The sequence below is a fragment of the Pezoporus wallicus genome, unplaced genomic scaffold (assembly GCF_028554395.1).
Source record: "Pezoporus wallicus isolate ANWC-B61680 ecotype Strahan unplaced genomic scaffold, APGP_CSIRO_Pwel_v1 contig_3952, whole genome shotgun sequence".
NCBI classification, from domain to species: Eukaryota; Metazoa; Chordata; class Aves; order Psittaciformes; family Psittacidae; genus Pezoporus; species Pezoporus wallicus.
In genome coordinates this window covers 3436476-3452486 of record NW_026635034.1, presented here as the reverse complement: position 1 = coordinate 3452486, position 16011 = coordinate 3436476, and the positions used below count along the sequence as shown (strand labels likewise).

General features: G+C 40.7%; 1 protein-coding gene across 2 annotated transcripts in view; it reads right to left on the bottom strand.

The window, feature by feature from the left end:
• AGBL1 (AGBL carboxypeptidase 1) overlaps nt 1–16011 on the bottom strand; it is a 284698-nt gene that overhangs the window by 217800 nt on the left and 50887 nt on the right. For both annotated transcript variants that reach the window (XM_057422024.1, XM_057421936.1), the window contains exons 7-11: nt 10675–10883; nt 7152–7317; nt 6132–6205; nt 3327–3443; nt 1746–2341 (exon numbers count right to left, since the gene is read on the bottom strand). In XM_057422024.1, coding sequence (XP_057278007.1) covers nt 1746–2341; nt 3327–3443; nt 6132–6205; nt 7152–7317; nt 10675–10883 — 1162 coding nt within the window. The remainder of the gene's footprint in view (nt 1–1745; nt 2342–3326; nt 3444–6131; nt 6206–7151; nt 7318–10674; nt 10884–16011) is intronic.

Sequence of the window (16011 nt, the reverse complement as noted above, 5' to 3'; positions counted from 1 at the left end):
GTAAATTGTAAAGATACTTTGAGAAATCTCAGTACAGGATAATCTTGTAAAAGAAATATGAAGAGGCTTAGGCAATTCTTTTGGAAGACTGGTAAAAAAAGAGGACTTCCATGTGCTAATTCCAGGTGAGCTTCATTTGTTGGTTTGTTGTTGGTGATGGTGGTGGTTTTGGTTGGTTGTTCTTTTACCATGAGAAATCTCCTGCTCCATTCTCATTACAAGTTGCCGTTTGTATTAAGTGACTGATTCTGTACATATTCTATTCTTTAGAGTATTCTGTCAAGCTTGACTTACCCCCAGTTCTTCTCAGTCAATGCCAATCTCCCAAATGGCCAGCCTTGCCCTGTGAGGAAATATCTGCCATAACTTATAAACTTACTAGTCTGTCTTACAGTGAATTTTGACTCTAAATCAAGCTAATTTCTACTCAGTATTAAACAGGAGCTCTCTGATCCCTAAAGATGATCAAATGTGGAATACCAGATTTTCTACCTGACCTTTGCAACAACCATGTTATGCCCTGAAGCATGGTATGATTATTCCCATTTTAGCTGTATGGTTACACATGTTATTATAGTCATAAAAGAAATGCTTTTAGAGCAACAGTGCAAGGAGAAGATGGTAGAGTGATTTTGCTCTAAGATAAGATTTTCAGCTTTTGTATTTGCTGCAGAAAGAATCATTATCTCTCTAGAGGGCAGGAATTAGTGGTCTTCACAAATGCCATTTGATTAGCATTGATCAAATTTAAAGTTTAATACAGAATCCAGCCTCTGTGGTATCTGCTAGTAATTCTTTATACCGCTGAAAAGAAATGTAAAGTCATTGTACAGAGCTGCACATAGAGCAGATGAAGCTATTATAAGTGGAGCTTTCTTTGCCAGTACAGCTTCAAAACACAGCTTTCCCCTCACCTGAAAGTCTGAAACAACATGGAAAAAACAGTAGCCTCTAGCAATATGGCAGAGGGGAGATCTGATTTGATTTCTCTCTGCATGTTGCATGCTGTATATGTTGTCTTCTCCTAGTAAGCTGGGCAGCAGGGAGGGAGAGCAGCTCACTTACCTTGCCCCACTGCAGCTCTCTGGCTCATGACAGACTTCCCAGAAGCTGAAGCACATGCTAGGGAAGGAGGAGAAGATTCTGGAGGACCCCATGGAGTGAGCAGAGTGAGAGGCACAGCAAGAAGGGACACAGCAGCAGAAGGGTAAACCAGGGTGATTCCAGAAAGCAACCTGACAGACACACAGCTCCAAGAGGATAGGAAGGATTTGTCCTCAGCCAGATGGGACCCACTGTTGCTAAAGGTGACTGGATTAAGACTAAAGACAAAAACATATCCTAAAAGGACAGAGTCTTCTCCATCTCTAATATGAACTTGTTCTCATTTGTGTTCTATCAAGGTCACAGATTCATAGTGTATTCTGGCTCTTGGGCTACTCATGTTAAGGAAAAGCTACTAGTAAATCTGTGTTAGAGCTTTGACCAGCTCAGATTTCCATCATATACATTGATACATTTATCAATAAATGGTTTAATCAGAAACAGTTTGGAACATGTATTCACAGAAGCCATAAAAATCTCACTCCAGGATTGCTACTACCACCTTGACCTACGAGACAAAGAAAGCAACTCACAGACAGATCACAACTCATCCACTGACACATGGAAAGTCCATGTCAGAGGTAGGAAATAGTTTTGCCAATTCCTAATCCTGTATGGTAATTATATTAAAGCACAATCACCTTTGAACCCCATACTTGCGCTCCAACATGGGCTTGCTGTAAGGAGGTGGCTGGTGACCCCAGAAATCAGGGAATGCCAAGTCTTTGTAGTCTGGTATGGACTTAACACATTTGGCCCTCGCTATGTAAAAGCGAGGGCTGTGGAATGGGATATCTCCTTGGTGTTTCTCCAGAAGGTTTGTCACTATGTCTGAGTAATCCAGGCTCTCTCCAGCAATAGAATTGATCAAGGCCTCACATTCAGGGTAAAATGTTTTTTTGTACCAAGCAGGATCTTTTGGGAGGGGGCGTAAAATAAGCACATGGTTCCTGGCTGGATCTTCACAGGAGTCTGCCTCTTGAGCTGTTTCTGCAATGTCTCTCTTTTCATCAGTCTGATCCCATCTGCATATCTCCTTCTTTGTCCAGCTCTGCAGCGGGACTTTGAAATCCTTTTCCCCTGGATCTGGTCCCATCTCTGTGACACTTTGGTTTCTCAATCTGTAGTTTGGATGTTTCACAGAAGTAGCATTTGGAATGGAATGAGAGGGAGCAGAGAGAAGACTCTCAGTTCTGTCCTCCAAGCTCTTCTTTTCCTCAGATTCTGTTTCAAGCTCCTTTAAATTTAAAAAGCAGAAGAAATTAAAAGAAACTGAAGACAGATTGTGCTTCCTTCTAGAGGAAACCTTTCAAGGAAGAAAGAGCAAATATTTACAAGCCTCCCAAAATTGTACTCATCCAATAAGACAGACAGAGTAAAATCAGCCCATGGACCACCTGCCAGAATTTCTCTATCCACAAAGCTGTTTCAACAGTAGTCCTCAGAAACGAAAAGGATCAGATTGAGTCATCGGAGTGAGTCAGCTCCAACCAAAACCAATAGTTCTAACAAATTAGGGAAGATAACTTGCAAGGCATTTTTTTCTTTAAATATAAAATGTTACATCAGGGCAAAGGAGGCAACTCTGTCATGCAAAACTCCATCCCACCTTCATGCAACAGTATAATTTGATCACATTTGGCTACTTATGGTCATAATAAATGTCATAGAATTGTGTGTACAGGAGATATATTAAGCCAGTGATCCTTTACAGATTCGTATTTGAATCACGGTTTTCAGGTCTCCTAAATTCCAAGACTTGTAATGAGTGCATTTCTTGTCCCAGACTGCAATATAACAATGGTTAGAACTGTGCATGTCACTCAGTGGCAGTGCAATCTTCTCCATCACTTCCTTAAAAACACTAGTTGACAGTATTTACTTTCCACATCTCATTCTGATTTTGATATTGCAGTTGAAATTCCCAGCAAGGGTAAATTATTACCTGACAGATCTCTCATGTGGTAATTGATTCAACAGTGCTTTGTTAATCCATACCCAGCCGAATGTGCACCAAACAGCATCATTCACTTTTTTTCACTCTTGATTCTCATCAATAAACTATAGCAAAAAGTCTTACTCTTTGGTTTTCTAGTCCTGTAAGACATCTAGCTTTCCCTTTGCAATAGCCTCATCTAGTTACCTCTTGTCAGTACTCCCTTTCAAGTATTTCTTAAACTCTTGAATATTCACAAATACAGGAAACCACATTATGATAGTACCTGAAAATTATGGGAAAGTTCTGGACACATTGCTTCATATTGTCCAAGCTCTTCCTCTGGTCGGTCAAGAACTGCCTTTGATCTCAGTTTGTTCACATCTGTCTCCAAGTCATAATCCTACAAAAGCAGAATTAGGAAAGCATGTATATTAAACCAGCCCCACAAGATAACTGTTGAAGTGATATTCGGCATAATACTGTTGCTTTCTAATAACATCATACTCATTTAATGAGTCCTATAACTGTTAAAGTCATTTTATGGAAAGGAAAAATAGAGGCACAAGAGGAAAGACTGCATCATGAAGAAGCGGAATTTGACGTTTTGGTATTTGAGTACTTAAGTAGACATACCATGAAAAGATGGTTTCTAACAGCATCTGAAAGTTGAACCTTGTTATAAGCAGCTCAGCTTGGGAGATTTCAAAATAATCAACAATTGCTAGTTATTTCTAAGCATATCATCAATTCCCATGCTTATGTTGTGTAAAACAGTAGGCACAGGTCCTCAATGTAATTGGTAATATTCTTATTCAAAGAAAAAGATAATCAAATATCTATTTAGCAAAAAAATGTTCCAAGTATATTAATGCCAAAATTGTCTTCACAAACCACCAGCCAAATTAGAAAGCTTGACACTTCTACTTATCATTTAGACAACCACATGGTTTCTCTGAGTGCCTGTCAATCAAACTGAAAGGCCCAGATCCGTATAATTGAACTTATAGGCACCAATTGCTTATATTTTATTTTTATATCTCAAGGCTGCTTATAAAAATCTGTGAAACTGTTACCCAATTCATCTTCTTTACTCTCCAACTTCCTTGATATTTTTATATGAAAAAAAAGCTTTTTAGATCTCAACCATCAGTGAATCAGGGAAAAGAACCTCATCCGAAACTTTCACAGTCAAAGGCAAATGTGCAAAGTCCTCCATATCCAATAAAAGAACCGAAACTGAGCTGTGTCAGCATTCAGCCATCGCATATGAAATGAGGAAAAGATGGGGCAAGAGAGAAGGACAGAAACATGGTACTGATGAGTGGGCATTAATCCACATCATTATTCAAATAATTTAACATGTCATTAGGAAGCATGCCCCACCAAATGCCAGCAAAGAAGTGATTTGCTCGTGATAGACTCATTCCTGAAGCTATTATCAAAAGAAAAAATGATAAAATTGCCCAAATGCAAAAGAGTCCATGAGATTTCAAATCCTGAGCCACGCTTGTATTGCAAAGCAGAGTTTGAAATGCGGTTAGGGCCTAGGTGAAAACCCAGTGAAGAGCTGCACGGAGTATGAGGTCAGTTTAAAGGATTTGCCACTGACAGCATAATGATGATAAGCAGCTTCAAGCTCGCTGAAGATTTGGGTTGGGAAGGCTAAATGGTTGATGTAATGATTTTGATTTTCATGGAACTGTCTAAACAGTTGCTGGTGGAGGTGTTGAGTCAAGTTTAAGTTTGGTTGCTATTACTAGGATGCATAGATATGCGTGTTATGTAGCTGTGAAAATGTTTGTACATCACATCTATGCCAGGAAATATTGTGCAAATGATAGCTCATACAAAAAAAAGTAAACTGAAAGTTCATTATCCATTCCCTGATTGCTTTCCCTTTAGACAGATTTGTCACAAGAGATGCATGACCAGTATGCCAGACAAACAGTACTTAAAACTCATACTCAGAGCAAGCTCTTAGGCAAAAATAAAAACAAACCTGATGAGCACATCTGCTTGGTAAAATATTATGAAAAATGAAGTAGTTCAGAGACATATAGGACTATAGGATCTCTTTCTGAATGAATGACTAATTAAAGAAGGAGATAAATTCACTATGAACCTTATCCTTAATGAGCGTCTTGACAAGCTGTAGCATTCAGCTAAAACCAGACAGGGGCAGGTTAGGACACTGAGCTAATGTGGTATTTTTTCTCTTAGCTTCATTTTCTTCATTGGGTGACATCAGTTTAATACTTGAGAAAAAGACAAGACAAGTAATGAAAATGCCCTTCCACAAAGTCTCAATCATATCCAATTAGACTGTGTTTGCAACTCCATTTCTTTAATATGCTTTCCCAAACCACTTTATGTGGCAAAGACCTATTAGCAGCATTCACCACTTCACATGTGCATAGGTGCTTTTGTGTATTTTCACAAGAGAAACGTTTGCACACTCATCCTCAGCTGATAGAGGGCTTTTTTGCAAGTTACATCATGGCAGGAAGAGTGCAAAGGGAGAAGTCAGAAAACTACTGAATAATTCATTGTATTATTTGTCTATGTGCAGCAGCAAATGAAGAAGAAATATAGGTTCAAATGCCTCAGCTGTGGCTTAAAAGTACTGACCTTTTGCTTAGGATTGATGCACAGCCAAATATGCTCTGATATGGGAAGAAAAAAAGGGTTAGTCTTTTCTAGATGACAATTCTGCTTTCTCCACTAAGTGCTTTTTCTGGTCCACGCCTGGAGGAATCAAAGATCCATCATTTATCCCTGACTGCGCACATGATTATAATAGTCACTGGTCAGTCTCCCTACACGAACACAGAAGCCACCAAACCCACACCATTCTCGGTGACAAGCATGGCAATTAATAAGACAAATGCAAGAGACTCTCTTCAATGAAAGTCAAGGCTTTCTCTTTTCCTTCTTTCAAGTATCCTCTATTATTTGTTTAGTGTATTTATGTAGGACAACGTGCATATCTACATTCTGTGTTTTGGCAGCTTATCAGGATGCCAAAACAGACAATGAAAAGTTCACTTTCCAGTATGTGAATGATTAATGAAATGGCTCATATACCTACTTCCTCCTTACTCTCCTCTTCCTCACTATCCAGGTCTTTTTCAGCCTCTTCTTCTCCATCACTTTCATAGTCACCTGCAGAAGTAGAAAACAGGCAAAGGTACTCAATCTAATACCCCCCTCCTCAGGCCCTCTACAGAAATAGGTACAACCTCTTCAGTGTGCCACACGCCTTCAAGCTACAACTCACCACAACCCTGATTAAAAAAAGATTCCATTTGTTAATTTAATATAAATGAATTTGGCACTAAATCTCCCACTTTTTAAAGCTCTGTTCTCTTGGACTCAAGCACTGCCTTTCAAAACCATGACAAATGTCACCATGATATGGATCCAACTCCTATTACAAAGCAATACAGAGATTTTCTGCTTGGCTACAATAATATTACAGGATGTTCTTAATCTATATTATCTAGACTAGGATGTTTTATTGCCATCATTGTTATATTATTTGAGCATCTTCCATATGAAACTGAAAGCAACAGAGAAATTGTGTGTACCACAGGCTCTACGGTTTCTCCTTTTCCGTGGGTTGTGTGGCTATCATGCCTGTGCTTAAGTTCTGCTTTTCAGCAAGCGCTTACATCTTTCACTCGTGCAGCATGATTGCTATCTACTTTAATTTTGGAAAGGAAAAAGGATAATTCCTGCAATTCTTTACTGGAAAAGAAGCAGGGCAGTGTTCCCCCCCCAGATAGCCATGCACAAGCACAGTACCTCTGTCTCTGTTCTGCTGTTAGAGCAACAGCACCTCCAGCCTCTGTCATGCCTACTTTGTTTCATTATTTGGATAATAGAAGAATGTGGGTTTTTTTCCCCTTTTCCTTGCTCCTTTTACTCTTCTCTCGTTCTCCAGGCTCTGAGAAGACCTGGGAGTAGTTTCATCTCTACTGAATAAAACTCTAAGCCATCAGATTTTAACTGTACAACTCAGGACAAGGCTGCCAAGACTCCCCTTCCTCAGATCCCACGTTTAATTCTCTTGTCATGCTTTTACTGAACTCACCCTTCAGTCAATTACCTTCAGATCCCTCACATGGAGGTTCAGCCTTGGTATTCCCAGGAAGAGGGAAGGAATAGGAACTTCTCACTGTCGCCACAGGCAGAGGCTCCTTGGGGTAGCACTTCCTCAGAATCTGAGTCACGGTGTTTATGATAGGATCCAGATTTTTGCAAGATAAACAGTCCTAGGAATCAAAGGAGAACAAGATTGAGAGTTGTCCCTTGCAATCGTCCTATTACACATAATCCCCCAGAAGAGACAGAAGGAGGAATCAGAGAACTACAGGCCTGTCAATAACTTCCACGGTGTCAGGGAAGGTTATGCAGTAGATCACCTTGAGTGCCATCACATGGCATGTACAGGACAAGAAGGTGATCAGGCTCAGTCAGCATGGGTTTATTGAAAGGCAGGTCCTGCGTGACTGATGTGATCTCTTACTATGACGAGGTGACCTACTCAGTAGATGAGGGAAAGGCAGTGGATGGTGACTACCTAGAGTTTAGTAAAACCCTTGACACAGTTTCCCACAACATTCTGCCAAAGAAACTGTCTGGTCATGGCTTGGATCTACTGTTTGCTGGCTAAAAAACAGTCTGGATGGCTGAACCTAAAGCGTGGTGGCGTAAGGAGTTAAATCCAGTTAGGAGCCTGTCACAGTCATGGTTTTAGTGGTGGACTGGGCAGTGCTAGGTAAACAGTTGGACTTCATGATCTTAACAGTTCTTTCCCAACCTAAACATTTCTATGATCCTAAAGTACTTTATTGTAGGAAAATGTCTGCATTGAGGTGTTGTTTTTTTCAGTCGTACAGGACTTCATTCTGTTTTCTCATGTATGATTGAACGGCATTAGAAGATTCAGTGGAATTAACCAGGACTCCTGTAGGGAGGTTAGAAAAAAAATCAGCTAAAGCTGATATGCTTACAATAGTCACTACAAGAATCTTAATGCATATTTCTAGATCTCTGCCTGTTAGGAGTAAGAGGGAGAAAAAAAAACAATTTTGAAAGCATCTCTAAGGAAAGTTTTATTATGTTTAGAGCAAACCCTAAGGAGAATTTGTTGCTTGTTTCTACTGTTTCAATTTATTCACTTGTTCATGTGGTGGTTTGGTCATTTTTGTTTGCTTGTTAAAGAAAAGATAAGGGAGGATTGTTATTCTGTTGCTGCACGTAGACATTCTTGAACAATCTTACTCTGGTTTACTAAAACTGTTCTGTTTTTACTGGAACAGTGAAGACAGGACTTCAACATATGGATGTTACTACTGGGAAGCATAAAGTGAGTAATATTATCTTAGAGTAGGCCCTAGTACAGGAAGACTGAAGAGAAACCAGGCAAGCTTAAGAAATCAGACAGGGATAAAACAGCAAATTGATATTCTGTGCACCAGTCTCTTAAAGGTGATACAAACCTGTTTTCTTGTCTCAGCGTAGGCAACTCCCTGTCACTGCGTACAGGGCCAGCCAGTTGCTAATGTGAATATGCCATTTAACTGCCACGAAAGTCAAAGCCAAGTTTGGAAGAAGAAATGGGAGCAGAAAATGCTTCCTTTCCATAAAGGATTTCATTACCTAAAATTATTTTTTTTTTCCAGGTAGGAGCCAGACGCAAAATATCTCTAAATTCTCCTCAACTCAAGTAGCAGTCACGTCTAATCTATGTAAGGAGACAGTATATGAACTATTGGCTCTTCCTGTAATGACACAGCCTTACGGGCTATTAAAAGCTCAGGCATTTCAGCTATCTGTCAGTCCATACAATAAGCAGCTAGGGAGGTTTCAGTCTAAAACCAGCCTTGTAAATAGGAATTCCACTGCAGGCTGTTAAAACAAGCAAAGAAGAATTATAAAATGGTTTCAGCAGAACTTTTCTAGGCAGCTTTTAACACCTTTAAAATCTCATTAGCTGCTCAGAGGTTGGTCAAGGCTAATCACCACAGCCAGCAAATTCCTAAAGGCACTAAAATACTGTCTACAGACAAAAAGAGTCATTGCTTTCCCAAGCAGAAGTTATTTGTCTTGCCCTGTCTCCATCTCTTTTGCTCTTCCTACAGCATAAAACTCCTCTCAAGAGACTACATTTCCCATTTTCTGTCTATCATGAAAATTACAGATAGTAGCAGCAGCAGCCTCTACCTCAGGACAGAGTAAGGGAAGAGCATGAGCGAGATCTCCGAGGGCTGCCAGAGTCCTCCTGACACTTCATGTCTTGGAGAGACACTTTAAGACTCACAGTATCCCAAAGAAGTAGCGAGGGAACATTGAGCTTTGCATTTATTAACCTTGGTAACTCTCCTTCCATGATGTCCCTGGTAGTGCGCAGTAGGAGACCGCAAACTGGAGGCCCCTGAAGCTGTCATTTCCGCTCCACTTCTAACCTTTGGAAGGATTAGTATTATCAGTGTTCACTGGAGTCTTAGTGTGCTGTTTCCTGTTTGTTCACCCAAGGTGACCCCATGCTTGCACTTCCCATGGGGCTGCTTCCAGGCTGAGCTATCAGGAGATGTTAGCTCAGAAACCTACATGGGCTATAGAAGGCTCTTGAGAGGGAAGGAGCTGACATCTACCCTCAAGCAGCTGTTGCCATCCACCCTATTCAAGTTTCTGCAGATCAAGGACTTGTCATTAACAGAAGCCACACTCCCTTTAAAGGTCTGCTGATTCTGGCTACATCATCCCACTTGAAAAGCTGATCAAGTACTTAAGAGGACAATGAAGTGACAACTCTGCCAGCATACTCTCTACTGCTAGTAAGAAATATCTTTCAGTCACAGGAGAATTATTTATTACAGTGATGGAAAGGTGAAGAAGCAAATACACTGGATCATAAGGCTTTCTGTAGGAGAAGGGGCATCACTGTCTGTGATGGTGCTTGAATGAGATGATGCACTAGTCAGTAAGAATGACAATGGAAACACTTCTCATTTAATCACATAGGCGAGATTTCTCTACAAGCAACTTTTCAGCATGTGGGAGGAAACTGTTACTGTTCTGAACCTGCCCTTTCTACACCTCAGAGAGATCCCACCTTCAGAATCATCAACTGTTGTGATGAACCCTCACAAGATTAAAATCAGGGACTCCTGAAAAACAGTTAATGGAAGTTTCTCATTAGCAAATGCCTGTCTAAATAACTTTTTTGTGTGTAAAAAACTGATTGGGTGTAATTATCCATCTGGATACCTGAAAGAAAACATCTCATGAAACACATAAGCAACTCTTTTGTGGAGATACTGCACTGTTCTTTGGGAGAGGAAGTACCAACAGACAGCAGGATTCACAGAGCAGAAGAGGGAAATAAAGGGCATTAAAAAGCCTGAACTACAATTCCTGTCAGGTTCAGTAGGAATTAGTTTTAAACTGAAACTTTTCAGCTTTTCTGAATTATTAACTGTGAAAAATTAAATATATTTTAACATTACCATATTTTTCATTGATGTATTATAGAAATTCACAATAAAAAATGGAATTTCCTGGACTGTGAGGAAGAACCCAGCACTATCTATTCTATCTCACTTAGCTACTAAAGCACCGTTTACCTGTACACTTGTAAAGAGAATCTCCATCCCCTTGGAGCAAAGGAAAGTCTCCCTGCCCAGCTGGATGTTGGTGATGTGCTTCAGGCAGAGCAGGAGACCCCTACGAATGTAGACATAGTTGTTGGAAACATCATTGCGATGCCAGTCTTGATAGAGCCTCAGCAATCCACCCAGGAAGCCTCTGCTCACTGCCCGTCGGCTGTTAGACTCTGAAAAGGAAGAGGACAGGCTGAATTAAACTGCTCATCCTGTTTGATACCCTGTTTAAACTCAGAGTTTATCACCTGCGTATTCTTGCTTAAAGGTCTCAGAAAAATAAAACTTTGGGGTTTTGGTGGGGTTTTTTGGTTTTGGGGTGTTTTTTTTTTTTTACAATTTGGGATGTTTTTATTTGCTAAGAATGAGCTGGGCTCTTGGAATCGTACATGAAAACAAATGAAGCAGTCTCTTCTGTCTAGGTGAAAATGGCTGCTCCAGAACCCTCCAGATGAACCAAACCACAGGTGGGGAATGGGCAGAGCCCAAATCTCCTACAAAGTGCTAATAAACTTAAACACAATTACACCTGAAACTAAGAAAGCTCCTGAGGAGTGAGAAAAGCTGAAGAACACTAAGATTAATCAACAGCAAGTCATATAAACTTCACATTGTGCTGTACTTCAGCCCTGAGATAACACCTTATGGAGATCAAGAAACCCAGAAACCTTGTAGCTGTACAACCCTGTCACAGATTATGTTTGACTTCTAAATGTGTTCCCACACATTGCTCTATAAATCAAACTATTCTGCAAACCAACACTAAAAAATTAACAAAACACAAACATGAGCAACAGCGTTTTGGGCTTCCTTTCTGTTGCTTCACAGGTCTAAGATTTAAACACTACCTAAATGTGCCTTTTAAAAAGCTTTACTGCATGGGCAAAAAATAAAATTAAACTAAATTAATATAGGCTTTATAAAAAGCAAAAGGAAAGCTGCAGTGTCCCCTTAATCATATATATCTAGGACACCAGACTAAAATTAAAAGATTATAAAACTTATGATAACATACAAATTCCAATGAGTATTCTAAAACACATCCCTTGGCCCATTGCATTCATTGCCCTGACCCACAGGACAAACATGAAGCCATATGAGACTCAAGGCTCCCTCCCTTCAAACCAAACATGTTTTCTTGACTGGTCCTGACATTCCTCACTGTGACACACATTAGAAGCTGTCATGAGCTCAGTAATCAACCAAGGAGCCAGGTAGCATGAGTAAAACAGGAGCTCAGCATCCTGAATGCCAATCAGCATTTGCAGTTCACAACAGATGGCTCTTGGTACGGGTTCTACCAGAGTTCGTAGGTTCCGATTCATTTCCAGTTCATTAAACGAAGTGCCAGAGCCCCTCACACCTGGAGCATTAAAGTCATCAATGGGGATTTACAGTACAGGAGAAGGAGCTGGAGGTTAAGAGAGAGAACACAAAGATGCGCATGCAGGAGATTAGTAACAAGGGAAGCCAGCCTGAGATTAAGCAGGAAGCAGTTAGCAGGCAGCAAACCTCAATCACAGCGATGAAGTAGATAGAGGTATTGGGAAGTGGAAGGAAGTCACCTGAAGTCATCTGTCTGGTCTCTGCATCACATCGGCAAATTCTTCTCTGGAGAAATGAGTGGTCTTGTCCTGCAATTTTCTCTACCATTGGCATCACAGGACAGGCAATAGGCAGCGTCCCCAGACCAGTGTGCCAGCTCATTTTAATCTTGCTTTGCACCTTCACACCACTCTGCTGGCATTCCCCTGCACTGACCTGCTGGTCCCACAGCTATTCCAGTCTTACACAGCTCTGCCAAGTCTCCTGCACCTTGGCCTGCAGCTCTCTCTAGCATTTATCCCCTTGTTATTAACCATCTCACACTAACTCTGCCAGTACATCTTGTATTTCAGGACTCGGTGATTGTCAGCATGTAGGTCATCCTTCTCCTTTGACCTTCACTGTTTGTTTTTTTTTCTGTTTTACTTTCTGCAAGAAGACTTTAATTGCTTGAGAATCCCTTATCAATCCCAATGATTTTATTCATGATTTCCTGTTAATCCTCAACCAGCTGTCATGTTTACTAACCTGCAGGATGACTAACCCCTTAAATCAGTCAATCTTCCTTGAAGAATTACTTGGGAAGCTCTGTAAAAGTCAATAAGTATATAAAACATGACAAGAAGAAGAAGAGAGTCAGGGAGTGTAAGGTAGGGACAATTTAGATCAGACTCAGAGCTGCCCTGAACTGTTCAGAGGCAGATGAAATTGGACTAAATCTAGGGATTTATAGCCCCTGGCATTCAGTGCCTGAAGTCTAAGCTTTCTATGTCACTGTCGAGAGGACAAGGGAAATGTTGGAAAGCACTATGGGTATTGCTCCTTGCAGAATTTATTAAAAAAATAAGAATAGAATTATCATAAGATGTGTTTGTGATGTTTTCCTCACATCTTTCAAGACAGGCTTCCATGTTTGGATCCCAGCTCCATAGGGACACAGAACACACAACTGTCCCATACTTCACTTTTATCACTAGATGGAAAGCAGGGAGGAAGCTGAGCTGTTTCCCCTCATGTTTTCTGTAGTACTTATCACCCTTGAGATCAGAACAGTTGCTCTGAAAAGCGAAGCTGAGATAGTCTGTTCTGTGAGGAGATCAGAGGCAATGAGAATTACTTGCTGAAGGGGCAAAAAACACATTCATTTTGCTCCTCCTGTCCGATTTTATTGATTCTCCTCTCCTCTCCTGTGCTGTCAGTGCTTTTCTTACCATTTTTTCAATTGCATAGCCAATAAAGTAGTGAATAAATGAAGGAGGAAGTATGCCAAGATCTCCAGAAGGCAGAATGGAAAAAGGAGGCCTCCCCACCTGTCTCTGTTGGTCTCTCCATCTAAGGATGCACCTGCGTGACCATCCATCTAGATTTTGGCACAAATACAGGTGGTGAAGATGAATCATACAGGTACAAGCAGCACTGCACAGATTTGTAGGCAGCAAGAACCCACCCCTCCTGGAGTCAGTATGCATGGTCTGTGTGGTAAATGGTAAGATGTCCTATGTCTTTTGACCATTTGCTGTTATTCTTTCATTAGTCCCTTCCCTATTCTTTGGGTATGGCCAGTGTTCAATGGAAATAGAAGTTCTCCTTCCACACAGCTTTCAGAAGTGCCCAGGGATGGTGCTTTCTATTTTGATGTAACGCTTGATTTGTGAGACAGATGCACTCCTCCTGTTTGAGCTAACAGAACAGTGACATTTTTTCATACATGTAATATTTTAAGACACTTATAGTAAGCTTACACAATAATCTTTGGATCCCACAATAGCTTTAAGTGTAGTAAATAGCATTGACCATTAGTCCATCTGTGTTTAGTATTTTGCATACATAAATTCACCGATTAAATCTCAACAAACTGATTAAAACTCAATAAACTAACTACTGCATGAGATCTGAGCCATCTCTGACTCTCCTGCTCCGAGTCTGTCTTCCTAATCTTATTCTGGCATCTCTGATGGAATCACTGTCTTCACAACCTTTCCCAAACCTGTCACTGGCATATTGTTTTCTTTGCAAGAGTTTCACTTTGCCTGCTGAGGCTGGGAGAGTCGATAGAGGGATAGTCGGTGTCATCTTAGTCTCCCCATGTTTCTAAAACTGACCTTCCGCTTCTGGCTTGCGGGGCAGGGCTGCTAACCAGGGAAAGTTTAAGCACTGCAGCACAGACTGTCCAGCCTGAATCATCTGTGCGGTTAGCCAGGAACATTTGACATGGATACACAGCCAGCATGAAGGGGCTTCAGATGGTTAAAAATGAATCTACATTAACAAGGAGATAACACTAGGAAGAAATCCAGCTTCAACAGAGCTCTGATTTCATGTTAGAGGACAAAGACGGACTCTAAACCTAGGGTTTCAGTCTGGTAGATAAAGTCCCATGACCACCAGTGTTTCTTTGGACACTTCTGAAGCCCTCCTTACATTCCAGGCTCCTTTAAAAGGTGTGCCAGGAGCACAGGGACCACTGGAAAACATGCAGCATATTTAATCACAAAACTGAATTGCAGTCAACCTAAAACATGATGAGCAACGCACTGCTTACCAGGCAGAACAAAGAGATTTATCTTTCTGTCTATCTGCTTAAATATCTTTGTTGATGCCACTCCACTGATTCATTATGCCAAGAACATATATTGCTACAGTTTGGAGATAAGAATGCTCTGCTAAATTAACCCTATGGCCCCTAACGCAGTGAAAGGAATAAGAAAATCTCCAGCTTCCCCACTCTGCTCTAGTGATTGCCTTTTGGGAATAAGAAATGCAAAATATCTCCTAAAGCAAGTGGAAAGCAGCTATTTTATTCAGTCATTGAGAGGCCATTTTTGCTTAAGATAAGCTTGAAGGTTCCCTATAGAAGCAAAATTAATTGTCCCCATGGAGAAACCTAGTCATCCATCAAATGCTGGAATGAATTCAGACCCAGTGGATTCTACAGTTCCAGCAAGGAGTTGGTCTTAGCTCAATTCTTGTTGGAAGCCAGAAAACTACTGTAATTGTGCCCTGTAAATTTTACAGCCCAGGCATATATTTAAGTGGTTAGGATAGACAAATAACACTGGCACAGAGGCAGAGAACACAGGCAGGATTTGCTAGCAACTACAGGTGCCATGTTTTGCTCCTAGAATGGGAATCAGCCACAAGCTTTGCTTCAGTACAAGAATAGCTCTTTCTACTCTGAGATACCTAAGTTCCAGGTGTTGCCCAGTACAGTGACATTTGTACAAACCGTACAAGGACGTGGTGATTCTTCTCCAGTTTGCCTTTGTTCCATTGCTTATACATAAAACTAAGGAAAAACAAACCAACCCCTTCTTAAATTCTCAACCCCACAAGGAAACCTATTTTTAAGTGGTTTCCTCTTTTTCCTTTCTTTTCCAGCTTCACAGCAGCTTCTGGTTGCAATTCAACAGAAAGTTGAAAAATCTACAAAATTGAACAAACCCACCAACATTTGCACAAAGTTTCCAGCTTGATTTTCCTGAACAACGTGGGTGGAAAAAGTTCAAATGAGGATGCTAGAATTTGGAAGACTTCCTCAAATTCAGCCACTGAATTTCCTGAAGCCAGGTCATCACTGGAGGCACAAACTTTGCTCATGCCAAGGCAAAGGCAGTAAGCAATCATTTGTAAGGATGTCAACAGACAATAATGCAGCTCCTCAACTCTTTGGTTCCATTATACCCATCCTGAGGAGCAAAACAGTGGGAAGCTGCTATATCAAGGAGATGAAACCAACCTTTTACTCTACAGTACTGA